The sequence below is a fragment of the Pagrus pagrus genome (assembly GCF_965226575.1).
Source record: "Pagrus pagrus genome assembly, chromosome: 7".
Taxonomy (NCBI): domain Eukaryota; kingdom Metazoa; phylum Chordata; class Actinopteri; order Spariformes; family Sparidae; genus Pagrus; species Pagrus pagrus.
In genome coordinates, this window is record NC_140191.1 from 29,289,681 (window position 1) to 29,307,965 (window position 18,285).

General features: G+C 40.5%; 1 protein-coding gene across 3 annotated transcripts in view; it reads left to right on the forward strand.

The window, feature by feature from the left end:
* The window catches only part of cdk14 (cyclin dependent kinase 14), a 192,045-nt gene that overhangs the window by 99,955 nt on the left and 73,805 nt on the right, over window positions 1-18,285 (forward strand). For all 3 annotated transcript variants that reach the window (XM_084358544.1, XM_084358546.1, XM_084358545.1), the window contains 2 exons: window positions 5,220-5,340; window positions 11,477-11,570. In XM_084358544.1, coding sequence (XP_084214670.1) covers window positions 5,220-5,340; window positions 11,477-11,570 — 215 coding nt within the window. The remainder of the gene's footprint in view (window positions 1-5,219; window positions 5,341-11,476; window positions 11,571-18,285) is intronic.

An 18,285-nucleotide genomic window follows, 5' to 3' on the forward strand; every position in this document is an offset into this window, starting at 1 on the left:
ACCATATATGCTACAGGAAGGTTTCTCATTTACAAACACTCCAGAGGTCATTTGTATAGGCCAGGCATCTTTATATTTCCAAACAGTATTTACTCCGTGCCTCACATTTGTATACCGTAGCTGTCGGGGCAGATATAATTCCAATGAGAAATGGTACATCAGTGATGTCTGTCTACAGCAGTGATTATACTTACCCAATTAGTGAAAGGTAAGGAAAGTGGAGCGTATTTAACAGAATATTGAACTATTCATTTACACCAGTCCTGTAAATTGAGAACACAGAAGACAAACTGAATACATCTTTGTCTATTTTGGAACAGGTTACTGTAGCCTGGCTTGATGAAATCACACTGATTTTCTTTGTTCTTTCTATAAACATGTGACTACAACAAATACTGCATTTTGTTACTTGTGTGTGACGGAACCATGATGACCAAAATGATCAGAATTTCAGTACATCTCTCAATCTGCTGCATGTTAGGCAGGAGGGGGAGAAGTAGGCTGAAGCTACAAACTGCCTTTAAAATCCGAATGAACTTCAAATGAACAGTGGGCTTCTCCCCTGGGGACTGAGACTATTTTAGTCCTTCTCTTCTTCCTTGTTCATTCCTCCTTCCTCCTGTTTCCAGCCCACATCCTGCCTCATATATTTTGTGACCCAGGTTTAGATAGTGATCTATAATTCACCAGTGACCTTCATCCTAGACCCTACCTGGACAAGATAGCAGGTCAACTGGTGAACCAAAACAGATGAAGTGTGTGCAGCTGTGCACGTGTGCGGCAGTGTATGTGTGTGTGTGTGAAGCCATAGGTCAGGTCTTTGATTTTGTACCCTCCTCTGTAGTTAGACCCATGGGGTGTAGAGGGGGAAGGTCGGGGCTGTTATCTTCCACACTGCCATCATGAGACAACCTATTGGACACTGTAGAAGGTGATCCGGATGTCCTAACACATACTGTAGAAACTGCCAGCTAAACCAATATCAAAACTGATTCCTCTGTCAAGTGTGATTTGAACCCATTTCTATTTGCAGAGGAACCCCAACACTGTTTGTTTACATACAGCAGTTATTTACAGGTGAGCAACCAGCAGGAGACAGGAGACAGGAAACCGTATAACAGACGACAGTAAGCTGAAACAGTCTGGTTGCCTCCAAGCTGCCTGTGGTTAGAAAGCTGAACTCCTACTTTTTGTTTGTAAAGTGGGAGATGGAGGAGGAAAAAAGGTGAAGAAGGTCTTGCTGATAACACAAGCTGGTTGTTTGGACAGAATTAGCTTTTTGTTTATTCTGCTTGTTCCTTCATACTTGAGTTATACACTGCAATAGCCAAAGCAATTATTTATAATTCCTTTGTTACCTTTATATATTGTGAATGCGCTGCTGAACTTAAAGTCAGTCTTGGCGTGCCACAGACAGTGTAGGTAATCCAGAAAGCAATAAGAGATGGATAGATTGTTTGTTTGGTCCTTTTAATGGGATTTGTGACAATAAGAAAAAATATAGATTGATCCGTCACAAACATACAGCATAAAGTAAATCAACCATAATGGTCATTTTAATGGTTATTAGCTGTCCATGTTTGGTTTAAGAAAGAAAACATAAACAAATTATTTGAATATAAAAAACTAAAAAAACAAACTGTTAGAACGGGTCATAACCCATCACAGAACCCATAATTATAACCCCACACTTATACTGACAGCTTATTTCAATGATTTATTGATGCGTGATTTATTGATTGATTGATGGATTTTGCCCTGGGAAGTGTGTGACTGCAGTGCTTTATGCATGGCAACAGGCTCTACCAGTCAGCTCTGTAATACATGGCTCATCATATAAAAGTCCAAAGGAGTGGACAAACTAACATCCATCAGTCTTCCATTTCAATGCAGATCTATTCAAGTGAATAAAGGATAGTTTTCATAATTTCATTCATAGTTTGGCTGTGATCTGCAGGTCATATTTTACCTTTATTCATCTTTGTCCGTGTGAAATTCAGTGGTGAGCAAATGAAAAAATGCATTCTGTCTGGGAAATGACAACTGATGTTAGTGCTATCAGGATATGATATGTGCTGAATGTGTGACAGTTTTGTAGCACTGGGGGATATATAATCTAACCTACAGTAAATATTAGGGTTACATCCGTGGTAGGGGTTTGGGTCTTTAATCAAGCCTTAGAGACTTAATGTGGGCCGAGGACACTGCTCCTCCTCCTTTTGGTCAGCACATCCTCATACTTAAACAACGAAATAGCGAAATTGCCAGTGACTCCCAAAACGACATACAGTATATGCCAGTTCCCAAAAGATCATGACCATTGCAGTGTACAAGCGACAGGTGTACTGGATCTTTGTTGTGTGTTCGCAGTTTGGTTAGGTTTGGGCAGGAAAACTGCCTCGTTAGGTTTAGGAGACCATCGTGGTTTGGCTTAAGATAATGATGTTACTTATGCAACTTCAGTAACAACCTTGCATACATGACTGCAGTTATGGTATGTACTTGATGTAACTTCAGTATGTTTGTAAGTTCAAATAACTCACCATTTACCTTTAGTTCACACTAGACATGAGCACTGAACCTGAGTTTCACTAAAGGTCATGTCAGACACCTATAAATCCATTTAACTACAGTATCTACAGGGAGGACAGATGAAGCGTGTTGGCCTATTAAAATGTACGACAATGTTAGTTAACCCCTGTCACTGTGTCTGTCTGAACAGGTTATTCATTTCTTAGCGTTGATAATAGCAATACTGGGAAATGTTCTGTAGGAAGCTAGGTGGTGTGCAGATATTTTTGTGTTCTCTTCAGACATGCTTTGTTCCATTTTACTCTGTACTACACCTCTCTGTGTCACAAACAGGCAAGCCTTCTACTACTGCACTTCTATCACACACACATACACACACATACACACACACACAGGACGCCTGCAGTGGAAATGATAGCCTCTCAGTGTGAGCAGGTTGATGGCGCCTATTCCACGTTAGATCAGTGTGTGGAAATTACAGTATTCGGCCGTGATGAATGCCGGCTGAAGCTCCTCCGCCCTGTGGGTGTTCCAACACAAGGAAATGTTAAATACCCCCTCCCTCCTCATTTATTCTCCCCTCTGCCCTTCTTCCTCCCACACACAAGGGACTATCAGCAGGGCAGGAAGTCCTTTTTTACCAGGCTAAACGCTTTAATTAAGCCCTCCGACCACTTGGGAAGAGACAAAGAGGTAATGCCATCAGCCTCATTAAAGCTCGCTGCATCTGCACTCTGCTCTACCATTAGCTACCATGAGAACGCTGTCACCAGATACTTAACTAACCGGGGTTTGTGTCACTGTATAGATAAATGTTAGAGAAGAAGATGTTCATGCACTTATTACAACCCTGGAGAAGGCTCTGAAAATAGAGCACTTTTTACAAGGTAAAAGGTAGCTAGCTGTAGCATCACCACTGAGTACTCCAAATCTATAAATGTTGATGATGACCGATTCATTCGGTGGAAGCAGGAGTTTTAGTCCTTTGGGTTCCTCTGACTGACATTCACATCACACGGTTTCTCACTGAAACCTCCGAGGTCTTCCATCATGATTTCCATTTGAAAAGGCAATCTCAGGCTTGTTGCGCTCGAATGTATAAGAGTCGGTACAAAGACAGGTCTGCAAAGAGGTGTTGAGTGTTGCGAGCAATATTGCAACCTCTCAAGAATATGATGAGGCAATGTTTCCACCATCAAGATCTTCGTCAGGCAAAAAGCAATGATTTTGAAAAAAAAAAAAAAGGTCTTGATTGTGAAACTTGAGTCCAAGTTAGGGATGCACATTTTAGGCAATTTCTTTAGCTGATAGTCGGCTGCCTTAACAATCGATTATTGGTTAACCATCAATAATATGATATGATATGAAATATGTTGGATGTTAATCCATTGATCTATGTTTGATGACAAAATAGAGAAGTCCACATTATGAGTTAAAAGAACAGAAAGTAAACACCAAGTTGATTGAATGATAAACTAAATAAAACAAAATAATGACTTCACTGTAATTGTGGTGCCCCATCTCTCTCTACTGACAACACAATTCAACACAAATGAATGGCTAAACTGTAATAATGTCAGTTTGTATAGAATGTTTGTATTTTGTAAATTACAAATTATTTTTTATTTCAATTAAATACAGTTTCTTATATAGTATTTGTTTTGTATTTTAATATATTTGATAAGCAAGTATTTGTAATTTGCAACAACATACTTATTACGTATTTTTGCATATACGTTTTTAATTGACTAAATTCTTAACAGCAATTAAGTAGTTGGGTTAAGTCGTCATAATAAGATCAGACATTAAAATGTAACTCCATCCACTCACCAACACAGTCAGCAGGTGCAGCTGCAGGAGTGCCCGTGACACACAGCTCAAACTCTTAGTGCCTGATTGTAACAAATTATTACAACATTCTGTTTCTATGAATCATAACTCAGGCAAATCTGAACACACAGACACGAAACACATATTTTTAATTCAATCTGATTTGCACTTTCTAAGAATGTATTAGCTCCAATGTCAACTGCTTAGAAATCACACATCCTTTTCACAAGAAACCCACTAACACCCACTAACATCTGGCTTCTGTCTTTAATGTGAATGAGTACAATCAGCATTCACTCCCACGTCAAATGACTCTGCAGTAGTCCCGGGTGTAGATCAGCTTCAGCTTCGATCAGCTGTGATGGAAACACGACTTTGTGAGGCACGTCATTGATGCTGGCTTGTTATATTTTTCCATCCGTCACTGTTCAAGCAGTGCTCGAACATCGTTGTCAGTCAGTGCTGAGTTTGAAAGAGAGAGTGAAGTAAAATATATAAAAAAGTAACCACCTTTACATTGTCAGTGGCCATGTTACTACCCAAGCCTTATCCAAGGTGGGTGTCAGGATCTGCAGCGTCTTTTGTCATCATGTTCTTCTGCTGTTTCGTTGCAAACACATATTTTTTTATTCTCGAATTATTTGTATGCTACAATTACTCAATTTCTCTTACACAGGACACTAAAATCTCATTTTGACTTGAATACATTTTATATGTTTTTGTGTGTGTATAACCTGATGTCGGAGTGCCTTGTCTTGCTGCTCCTCTCCAGTGTTCTGCTTTGTTTCCACAGCCTCAGTGAAGGTCATCCAATGATAATGCTTTCTGAGACAGTGTTGTTGTGTTGCTCCCCTCAGGCCTGGCCAGAGCCAAGTCGGTCCCCAGCCATACCTACTCCAACGAGGTGGTGACCCTGTGGTACCGGCCTCCAGATGTCCTGCTCGGATCCACAGACTACTCCACCTGCCTGGACATGTGGTGGGTATTCCTAACCTCTGACCCCGAGATCCCCCCATCCTCCCATCATGCACTCTTTATGTAATTAATCCTTGATTTATTCAGGTAGTCCCATTAAGATCTAGATCTCCTTTTTCTGCAGGGAACTCAGAAAATGAATCATGAAGGAGACAAAAACACATTAAAACCCAGTTATCTGTAGCTCATCCTGACCTGAGGGTGTGTTCACTGTAGTATGCTGTAGATTCTCCCCTGGTTAAATCTATGTTGTGTATCTTAGCTTCTTCCTCTAAATGTATTTTGTCTTGTCGGTCACCTTTCACCTCCTGTATCCCTCCTCCCACTGATAGTGTGGATCTGGAGAGGCAGAATCATGCACATACAATACATTCACACTTCTTACACCGAGAGATTGAGCTGCTATGAATGATAAATGAAACAACTACTAAAATGCAGTGTGTGATAAACATTTGATTGAACTCTTACTAGTCTTTGAATATCACAATGATAGACTCATTAGCATACATATTATCCCTAGCTAGAGGGATATACATTTAGATAGGGCTGAATGGTTTGGGAAAATATGTAGGGCATTGCGTTTTTTACCAAAAGAGCAATTACAATTTACATTTATATTTGTTGTTCTTTTTTTCAAAAGCATCCAAAAGATATTAGCTTGTTTTCTGTAGATGGCATTTTAGCTAATCTAATGGATATTGCATTAGTAGTGTAATACATCACTCAGTTTACATATTAAAAACAATGTCTACTTTCAAAAGAGATGTGATATTTACTGATAACATAGTTTTATATCTAGCTGACGACCCCTAATGTTACTGCTCTGCATTGTAGCTGCTTTAGCTAACATTAGCTTCAGAAACTGACAGGACTAGCTGTTTTCACAGCATCAAATCCTAAAGGTTAGAGGGTGTTTGTTTTTTTAACTCTTTTTATTGGGGTTTCAAAATCAATCATAGAGCTAAAAATAAAACAAGATAAGGTATTAAATTAAATATAAAAATAGAATATTCTGATATAAGGGAGATTTGACCACTTTTTGATGTCTTTTTCTGTCTGTTCAAAAAGTTTAAATAAATTCTGTTTGAACAAATCAGAGAACTGTGACCCCCACCTACTGAAATTGAGTTACAACCTTAAACGGAAGGGAGGTAAATGTTTCTTTTGGAGCTTGATCATCAATGGGAAATATTGGGGATGGATGTGGAAGGGCTGCAATTGTACAGTAATAAGTCATTGGCTTATCATGGGTATATTTAATTTGCTGAAAAATCTGTCAATTAGCTTAGCATCTCTGACCGTCTGGAGTAAAATAATTTGAATTCATCATTAATTTCTTGCACTTGTCTGGAACTAGTACAGATCTCTGTGATTATGAGATTATGTGATGGTGAGCCAAGATTCTCCCCGTTTTTCCCCTTGTTCATAGAATCTATGATGAACTTGTGTAATCAAATTAACAGTCTCTGAAGTTGAAAGGATATTGAATTCCGTTTGAAGGGAGAGTCTATCTTTATATAATTCGGGTAAGGGAGAAAGTGCATATTGCTAATCGAGTATGAGAATTTGATCTGTCAGAGTTTTACGCTGCTCTTCACACAGTCATGTGAGGTTATTATGAAATAACCTGTCCTCGTATATACCGTATGCCTTAAGGGCTTCCCAAAGCGTGGTGAGTATCAAGATTAGGTAAGGTATTTGACAGATGTGCAGATGGTGCAGAGATGTTGAAATATATGGAGTTCTATCTGATTCATCTTCTGGTCATTCCCTCACAAGATGAGATTTAAAATCAAGTTGAACAAGCAAGTGCTTGAACAGGAAATGTAAAATAAGTATGCCTCAGAGGTGCAGGAATATATGTCTCTCTTGAACAGCCATTGTCCACTTAGTGACCCGTGTCTGGACAGGCAGTCTGGACAGGCAGTACATCTCATGAACCCCAGCTGAATTGTCCAGCATCCAGTTAAAGAGCAGTTGAGGGTTCTGGGGATCTTGGAAGCAGAGGGATAGGATGTCTGCTTAGGATTTTTGCAGCTGGATAAACCCACAGGGTGGTGTTCAATTCCTCTGAGAGCCACCCTGCGACACGCACGCACGCATGCACGCATGCACGCATGCACGCACGCACGCACGCACGCACGCACGCACGCACGCACGCACGCACGCACGCACGCACGCACGCACGCACGCCCCAGGTTACTTAGGAAGCAGTCTTCCATGAAAAAGAATCTCTTGCAGGACCAAAAGGTTGTGCAGATCTGTCTTGCTACTATGAGAAGCATCCATCACAGCAGCCTACAGGTCGCAGGCTGCCATCTGTGGGGAGGGAGGATGTGATGGAGGACAGGCGAGGAACTGCTCTATTTTTACCTTCCTCAGCACATCACCCAGCTGCAGCTCTCACACACGTCTGTCAATCAAGGTGGATGCTGAAAAGTGTGATCATGCACAGATTAATGTAAAGGTTCTCTTATGGTAGACTCTATACCGATCAGCCACAACATGAGCACCACCTACTTAATAATGTGGGGGTTCCCCTTGTGCAGCTAAAACAGCTCCGACCTGTCAAGGCACGGTCATAACAGGCTGGACACACTGGATGCATGTGGATCCATTGATCGGACTTGTTCCAGCACATCCCACATATGCCCCGATTAGATTAGGATCTGGGCAAGTTGGAGGCCCAGTCAACTCCTTGGACTTTTTGTTGTGTTTCTGAGCAGTTTCTGTGGTGTGTCAGGCTGCATTGTCCTGCTGGGGGGTAGGATTTGAGCTGTTCATAAACGCACCAGAGAGATCATTGATCATTGAGTGTCATTCCCAGAACGTCAAATACTGACATTTTGGGTTGGTAAAGTGTCTAAGACACAGCAACAAACTTGAGAAAATAAGAAAATACAGGTCAGGGCCGCAGGGTCTCTGCAGATATGAGACAATAACTCACCTTTTCTCCCCATTCAAGTCGGCCTCTCTGTCTGTTTCTGTGTTGTTAGGTCGTTTCATATATAATATATATACTATAATATACACTGATCAATGAAGTCAGTCTTGTGATGTTGGGAAGGTGGCGTACAATCAAGCAAAACAGAATTAATCAATAATTTCCCTAAAATGCATTAAAACTACAGTAATGAGGCTGTTTGAAAATGTAAGCCGAATGTAGAAAGTACAGATACTTGTGCTGAATTGTCAGGAGTAAAAGTAAAAGTTGTCGAAAAGTAAATACTCAAGTAAAGTACTACAGATACCTGAAAAATCCATTTAAGTACAGTAAGGAAGTATTTGGACTTACTTCCCACTTTTGATGACAAGGTTTCAGTTCAACTTGGGCTGTTGATGGGTCAGTATGAGTAAGAGGTAACTTGGTACACAATGTGTTGGTGGCATGTTTTTTATTCGTGTTCTCTATGTCACTTCCACAAATGTGTGTTGCGATGTGAATCCCTCAGATGTATTGTTGTGTGGCTGCAGCAGAGGCTGTCCTCTCTGCCAGGTCTGCTTCAGCACAAGGGTTCATTAACTGTCTGTGAGCAAATAGGCCTGTATTTACTGACGCTAATTTACTGTGTGCTAAAACTAAAGGAGCACAGCTGGGCCCCGTGTCTGTCAGATTTACAGTCACAGTATCTCTAACACTGTGTAATTACAAGAACAACAGTGTTAAAACGCTACGCTGTGGACACATTCTGTGTTTGGTCTGAGCCAGCAATTGCATTGAAATTTACATTGGTAATATACTTTATTTGAGTAGTGAACCATTTTAATAACTGATAACTAAAACTCATAGCAACAGCTTATTGATGTGACTGCACAATCACTATTTTAATCATCACACACACAAATGTTTAAAAGATGATTTTGTATTTCAGAGATTTGTATTTATGGAATATTGAAAACATTTTGGTGTAAAAAACAGGAATACAAAGATAATAGAAGACATGATCCATCTTTAGGTTACAAGATAAAGGTTGCACTCTGCTTTTTGTTCTATGCAGACAAATACTTGTACACATGCACAAACATATAAATGTATACAACAGAAACAGATAAGAAACACTTCCTCACACATTATGTGAAGAGAAAACTATAACAAGCAATTGTTGTACTTTTTCCAACAAATTACAACACTGTCTGTCTTCACCACATGTTTTTAAGCTGATTAAGCTCATTTTTTATTTGTTTTGCTCATTTCAGTGTGTCGTTTCCCAAAAGTCATACAAGACACATAATACACTTTTACCCACTGTTGTTGAGATAACATGAAGGCTCTACGACTGGACACTAAGCAGTTTTCAGCTGCTGTCAGGCCTATAAGATCCACTGATACTGTACCTGAAGGGCACTAGCTTCACACATTCCTTGATTTGTCCAGAGGTTTTCAGACTGACTAGAAATATTTCAAAATCACGATAAGATAGAAGTAACACAGAAGTAGACTGTGATAAAGCATGCAGTAGTTAAGTCATGGAACTTCGCATAGGTTCACAGCGAGCAACCTGTTTAAAGACTGCAGTTGCTGATAGCAGGTATTTAGTTGCAATATGTTTTGCCTTTATTTTAAAATATTTTCTTGCTACAAGAATTAAGATTATTATGTTTGTTCTTGTGAAATGTTTTACCGACTGGAAATACATTTCGTCCATCATGATGCCTAAAAACTTCTTGAGATAAGCAGCTTTTCAAAGCTGCTTTAATAGATATTTCCATATTAACAATGGATCACATGACTAGTACTTATCAGAATTCCTTTATTGTCATCACACACAAGTACAACTAAATTGAGAAAGCCGTCCTCCTGACGGTGCATTCACACAGCAAAATGAAAGTGACGAGTTAAAGAAAAAGACTAGTATAACAAATAAAAATAAAGAAGTATCAAAAAAAGGTCAAGAAAAAAAAATATTACCAAGCAGCTGAGGAATTCCAGAATATTACTGTAGCTGCGGCTGAGGTATTTTCAAGTTTGCACATGACAAACATGACAAACCCAGAAATAATCACCTTACTCTGCAATTTTATTTTCTTTATTTTCTATTACATTTTTCCATCTTTCAGCTTGTTGTTTTGGTTTCATGTGCCACAACTTTATGTATTTTGGAACGAGACAGAGCTAAAATAGAGAGGTTACACATTTCCACATTGCTTGCTAATGATTTACCATGATCCTGTAACTGTGTCTCATTTATAACTTCATTGTAATCATGGCAAAAATCATTACACATCTGATTATTAATACAGTACACTAATAGCAGCGCTCTTATATATTTCTTCATCACTTGTTAAAACTAGGCATAATGTCCTTTTACTTGCTGATGGTATACGGCCAGTGTGTAGAGATCTCAACTCTTTTGACACCCTGTAGATAGGAGCTGACCTTTGTCCATCCTCACAGCTACGCTCTAGTAGAACTGGTGGATGCTGAAGTCACAGTTGTGTCATGGAGATGGATGGATCAACCCGATGCAGGAATTCATTCACGGCAGCATGCAGGGACCTTAAAATTGAGGGAATGAAGAAATTTTATCTCCCCCCCCCTTATTGGTGGTGTCTCGGCTTAGAGCGGGAGTGTGCACTGAGCCAGAAAGTGAAACTGTCAGGCAACTACAGCTCTTTGACAAATGGGCACTGGCAACAATTTACAACACACACACACACACACACACACACACACACACACACACACACACACACACACACACACACACACACACACACACACACACACACACACACACACTCTTCCTCCCTCTTGACTGGACTTGATATTTGTCAGTGTAACAGCTCCTCACAGGTTGCACTGATAAACCAATTTACTGAATTCAAGCCACATTTATAGTCTAACAGCCTCAAGGAACAGAAGGAATCAATCCCTTTTCAGAATTACTTTTACTTTGAGGCTTGTTGAGGTGATTAAACAGTGTTGTACAGAATGGATTTAGATTTACACTAGAGAATAAACTTTTGTTAAATGTCTGTTGTGTTTTTCAGTCGCTACATGATCATTTTTGGTGGAAAAACCCTAAATGATATCGGGACAAATTAAAACAATCCATTGGACTTTCAATTATTAAGTTGAATAAATAAACAGAGCCAGTATTGAATAGGAGTCCTTATCACGTGTTGTTCTCTCTTCAAGGGGAGTTGGCTGCATTTTCATCGAGATGATCCAAGGAGTGGCTGCCTTCCCTGGGATGAAGGACATCCAGGATCAGCTGGAGAGGATATTCCTGGTGAGTGTCAGTGTGCCTGTGTGCACTGTATAAATGTGTATGTGTGCTGATGGCAATTACTGTAGAAAACCTCCTACCCTGCATCCATCTATCAGTGCTGCTGGATCTGCTTTTCTTTCAGTCCAACAACAGCAGAAAAGGGCTGAGTATTGATACAGGTGTAAATATACAACCTTGGGGTCAGTAATGATTTATTATTTCAAGGAAGTAACAAGACTTTTATTTTTCTCAAGCCTGTTTTGGTAACAAAATAACACAAACCTCTCAAATGTTGCCATCGAGACAATTAGATGTTGTTCCTGCTCTGAAAGTTCACTGATGTTCAAAAATGGTCCCATCAACACATCTATTAGTAAGACTGTCATGAACACACATGACTCCTGCCTGAACTGTATCAGGACTGTACCCAGATCAAGAGTTCAAAATTCCCTAAACCTTGAACAGACGAGATGGATGTGTGCTGTGTTTTATCTGAAGTGCGATGATTGGCTAATGAAGAGCAACTGATTCGAGAGCTCTCACTTCGTCACTTTGATTGCAATGTTTAGTGCAAATTCGGCAATATGTACAGCCTTCCCTTTGACACGGTTAATAAGGTATCACATATGAAGAAATGCATGATAAATATGAATTCAGGACTGGAATGTCATGAGTGGCAATCATCTCAAAAGCATTGTGTATCCAAGACAATGTCCTGGTGGTCTTCTGAGTCATTTCACGACTCACAGGGGGGTTTCCTGCAGACACCTGGCTGTCTGAGAGGTTGTCCAATCCAAATTTGCATGTGGTTGATAATCTCACATAGTTCAGTCATTAAATCGTATGGCATTGCAGAGTGTATTTCCTGCATGGTTGCTGACAGGATTGTCAGCTGCAGTGTTGAACACACTTGACAGCAATAGAAGGATTGATGCCAAACTCTGATCAGGGCGACAGGAACAAGGATAAAGAATCAGGGAGTATGTCTGGCCTCCTTTTTCCATCTCTCTTCTCCTTACTTCCATTATGATTAGGTTTGCAGACTGACTTTATGAAACGTTGTAGTCTGCCTTGCTGTTATCCTGTGTTGCTCTGTGTACAGTACATTGACACAACAGCAGGTGATGCTTCAACTGACAAAATTCAATCAGTGGCTACTTCACTTATTCATGTGTATTGAGAGCTTGATTCACTGCCTGCCTTGTAACAAAGGTACAGGATAATAGTCTAATGACTTGTGGTTTCTACACACACAAAGGCCCCTCAACAAGTCAAGTCTCATTTGAATGCCACACATACCCTTTCTCTGCTACTGACCAGGTGTTCCATCTGTGGCCCCAGTCTGTTTCAACCTGGACAGCCTCCAGCAGGATATCAGACCATGTCACAAAGGACCTATCATCTCCAGCTTCCAGTAATGTTAGAGACCTTTTGCATTAGCAGAAACACAGGGTTTGCAGGATGAATGCAAAGCTGAAAAATCAGTATTGAGTCAACTTTGCACGGCTGGAACATTTCTGGAGATGTTGGCCTGTACCGGTTCACCTGGTGAACTAGTACAGTGGCCATTGAGTAATTACATACATGTATGTACTCTGCATTGGATCATAGGGTGGCATAAATATTTTAAGTTGGAGTGAGATCTCATGAATCCTTTAATCACGGGATCTGCCTTCCCCCCTTATAACTTCATCCCCAATGTTAATTGAAGCAGAGAGTAGTAGGGCAGACATAATGGATTTATATTCTTCGTCTGGAAGGGCCTGAATAATTAATGTAGAGAATTACAGAGATGAGCATGTGAAAGGGTTCAACCAGGGAAAAAGTCAAGTATGGAGACAAAGCGTGTTCACTGCTGTTTGGCCTGTGGGCTGAAGACTGAAGATACACATTGGAGAATGGATGGATTTTGGATGAAGGGATGCAGAGGGTGGATGGAGCCCTGCAGGCAGCGAGCCTCTCACAGAGTATGGAGACCCAGCAGAAAGTGAGGGAGATGAAGGAAATGCATCTTATTGATTGTCTTTTAAGCCTGAGGGGAAAACTGGGGCTTCCTGCGCACATCTGTAAGCAGCTCCAGCCCTCCGTGATCTCAGCTCCCCTCTCAGTCACAAAGACACACCATGATAGGACAAGATAGGCGCAACAGTGGAATGGCTGCTAGCCAGACTGACAATGAGCCTCAGCTGCACACTGCTTCCCTACAGAGGCTTTCCACTTGGCCAGAAATCTCTCTTACCTTTTTGAAGGATTGAATGCATGCAGATTATCCGATGTCCATGTTGCTTAATAGCTAGCTAGCTATCGTTACATTGTTATTACTGATTTATGCATAAATCAGCTGTAATGTAAATGTGAGATAACTGTCTCACATTTTGACACATTTGATGGCATATGACGCCCAAGATTTGACTGAGATTATTAAAGCAGACCAGACCGTTCATTCATTCAAAGATCAATGCTTCACCAAGTTATTGGTCATTTGCAATGCTAATTTAAATACATTTAATATTTTGATTAACAATTTTTTTTTTTTCACATTTGACCTTAGTCCAAATTACTGAGATCATGGTGTTTATGTGCATTGAGGAACAATCATAATCATTCCAGGCGCTCTCACTTTGAGTTTGACCTTCGATAAACTGGTTTAGATAATCTGAATAAGATGTTGGCTTGTTTACAACCGGACTGACTCCTCATGTTTCTTTGCCCGTTTGGACCTTTTTTTAGTGAAGCCATAGCGTTCCCAGATCCAAACAATTATTTTGGTGCATTATAACCAAATAATTGGACATACTCCTGTTCAGTCAGTGCTCCACACAGCATCATAAAAGCAAATCCAAGTATGTAGTACAACTACAAGACATTCACATGAAAACATTGGAAGTTCCTATGAACCCAGCTTAAAGAAGCAACAAGGACTTTTCATTTTTTGTTAATTCTTGCAACCCCTGTGGACAAAAGAAATTAGATTATTGTATTTAATTTTTATTTTTCTTTATAAAACACGGCACATAATGTATCTATCTGTGGCTATGTAAGATAAGTAACTTTAATATGACGGTGGTGAAACAAAGTAAACTTGAACATTTCTGTCATACACCATTACAGGTTTAATGCAATCCTACAGCTAACAGATTAGATTGTTTAGCTAAAGACAGCAAACGATGGCAAAGCAAACATAAAATGTTATGTCATACTGTACGTGAGGTGTTCTACTGCCGATTGGAAAGACAGAAGTATCCGCTGCCATACCACCAGACTACAGGGCAGCTGCTCTCCTCAGGCTGAGAGACTCTTCAGTTCATCCTCAGCAGTCCATCATGACAAACAGCTTTAATTTTTGGAGTTCAACCAGTGAGACTGTTTCATAACCAGTTCCTTGCACTACATTTAAACATAACAGTAACTTTCTTTGATATCCCAGCGTTTTTCCCTGATGTTTATTCAAATGCACTTTTGCACAACACTATAAATATATTCCATTGCCTCGAAAATACTGATAAGCCAAACTGAGCCTTTTCATTCAAATCACAGTCTGTTAGTTAGTGTGTATTCAGCTGTCAGCTAGTGGTAGAAGAGACAGATGAATATGGAAATGCGGAGGTTTTAGGCTTGGCGAGGCAATGTGGGATCACAAAACTCTCCCACCTGTCACAGTGAGCATGATGTTGACATTTCCATCCATCGTGCCTGCTCCGCGGCCCTGTGTGTCTGCTGCTGGGCTGTCAGGCGGGTCAGAGTTTGGATGCACAGCCTCAGAGACTCATGTGAAGGGCACCATCAATGAATTATGCGGAGTCAGAAGCATCTTAAAGGCCATGTTGTTTGAAGAGAAGAAGAAAAAGGTCAGCTTCCATCACTGTTTGAGAGGCACCCAGCCAGGAGTTGAGTCGGCACATTGAACACAACGTCCACTTGAATGTCACAAGGTGGCCTGGAGTTTTTCTCCTCTTAGACGAACCTTCAGTGTAATGGGGCGATCGTATTCTTCTGGAGAAACTAGATTTGCTGCCATTGAGTGCATGATTCTAAGGGGGAGCGTGAGAGTATGTGGGAAGTCAGTTTGTGGCAAATAACACAAGCTATGCAACCTGTCATCTTCTCTTCCGATCACCAGAACAAAATGACTCAGAACCAATGATGCAAATGTTGCTAACCCTAGAGTAGAGGCACTTAATAAGAGCTTTGCAAAACCTGGTTGCTGCATCTGAAGGCTGACATTTCCTGACAGATGTGTTCTACTTGTACACTGTTATATTATATTTTAGTGTTATATAGCTTAATTTTGGAAACAGACCTCCACTGATTTAACATCTTACTTAACGCTGTGCGATTTATGCTGGACAGTATAGAAAAAGGATAAAAAAAGATGTAGCAAAGCCAGAGATATCTGATTTTTATTACTCAAAATGCAAAGTGTTGATGATGAATTGAGGAGCCTCTCAGCCTGGGGAATAAAGCAGCTCCGTAGTCTGGTGGTACGGCAGCGGATACTTTTACATCTTTTGCCAGATGGCAGCAGGGTGAACAGAACGTGGCTGGGTGGGTGTTGTCTTTTTGTATCCTTTAGGCTCTTTGCAGACATCTCACTTCATCGATGTCGCTGATGCTCTGTAGATGGTACCAGTGACAACATTAGACATTAAACAGGGTGTGTGTGCTCGTGCACAAGACAGGGGGCTGGGAGAGGTGTGGGAATGCCATAAAGTGAGCAATCGGACTGGCACGCGAAATGAAGATGGAGAGATGGCCGAAAACTGCTTTACTTACTGTAGTTTTGTTCACACACAGTTCTGCTGGGCAATGAGGGACTTCTACCAACATTACAGAGGCACCAACTCTTACTTTATCTCCATCTAAAGTGGTAGCTTACTTTGCTTTACTTTCGGTTTGTTTCCAATCTGTCTGATGGTGTTACTTGTCCTGTATGACATCACTGTGGAGCTGCTGCCATGTTCCTGGTTTCAGCAGTATGTTGTAGTGAAATGGAACTGTCCTTCAATTGGAGCAACCAGTTCACTCAGTCTTCATACTCTGATTACTTTGACATTTATGAAGAGTAAATGTATAGCAGAGTACACACAGGGACGTGAAAGACATCATGTTAGTTTAGTACTTCATCTTCACAGCCAACCAACCAAATTCCTCTACAATAGTTACTTGATAGTGTCAAGTAGGCTGAAGCACCATTCACATGGATGAATATTGCATGTGCCTTTTGCCATGTGGTGATTTCAACCCTGTCCAGAGAACATGTATGATTTTTCTTTCCTTTCCCCAGTGTTGATTACAGCTGCAAACACTTTATATCTTTCAGCGCAGACGTTAGCTCTCGATAATGAATGTCCTGTCTTGTCAGACACATTATCCTGTAAGGTGGATTTCTGATTGTTGGTGCACAAGTGGTCCTCTTCTCTGTTTTTGATCAGTTTGTGTTTTATTTGGTGTACAGCAACAATTTGTGGTAATTTGTATGCTAATTTGTATCCTGATGGATTTCCACCCACATGCAGTCCACAGAGAGAAGAAAAACCTGCAGCACTTTTCTTCACAATCCTCTGCTCATCACTAATGAGCCCATTAACAATTTAGCATTGAATCAGGCTCCTGTGGAAAATGGATGGATAAATAAATCTGAAAACGTTTTCCCCTTCTCCGCTTGTTTGTTAAACCGGATTTCTTTACTTGGGTGACTATCCCTTGGATACCACACCTCCACAGTGTTATAATCCTTGACAGCATTAAGGCTGTGCCACTTCCTGGGCTTATCACTATTCCTTCAGAGGGTGCACGTCCGGGAGAACATGGCGTATATACACATTTTCACTTATTCAAGGTATCTGCTTCAGATGATGCTGGTGCCTGCCATAATGAAATAGCTGTTATCCTGAGGCATACAGTCTGGATGTTGTGCTTGTGTTTTTCTTTAGATAGGTGTTAACATGGCTGTATGTGTCTTTATACTCTCTCTCTCTCGCTTTCACACACACACGCACACACACACACACACACACACACACACACACACACACACACACACACACACTCCCTCTGAGAATGTCTGTGTGAATTAAAGTTGTGGTGGATGAGGCCAGGCTCAGGCGAGCTGGTTAACTAGCTGTCACCACACAAAAGATTACATCCACAGGAGGGACTGTATGAATATGGACAGGTCTATTTGCAGGAAATGGCCTGTCAGGCAGGGGTGAGTGTGCTGCTGTACAAGTGTGTGTGTGTTTCTACTTAAAAGACAATGAGCTGCCGCCTTGTATTAGTGTGACTGAAATAGCTGTTCTGTGTTATGAGATATGAGCACTGCCAGATTAACAGCCTTGGATAATATGTTAGCTGATGTTTCTGTGCATAAGGCTTGTTATTTACACCAGCACACTGGCTAAATTTACCTGATCATGATAATCAGATTATAGTCATTAATCAGTTAAAGGCATCACTGTAATTAATATGTTTATGTGTTGCTTATAGGACTGTTTCATTAACATTGCTGTTGCTGTGCAGCAGAGTCTGAATAATGGATATATGCTGCCTCCACATACAGTATGGTGTATATGCCTTAAATCTGACATTCTGCCATGATGCTATCATACTGTATAATCTTGTGGTTATGTTTGTGTGTGTATTGTCAATCTACTGTGCCATTATTTCCCTGATAACTTCAGAAGAACACAAAAAGGCTAAATAATTGCCTTAAAAAGTGGGTGTAAATTTTAAGAAA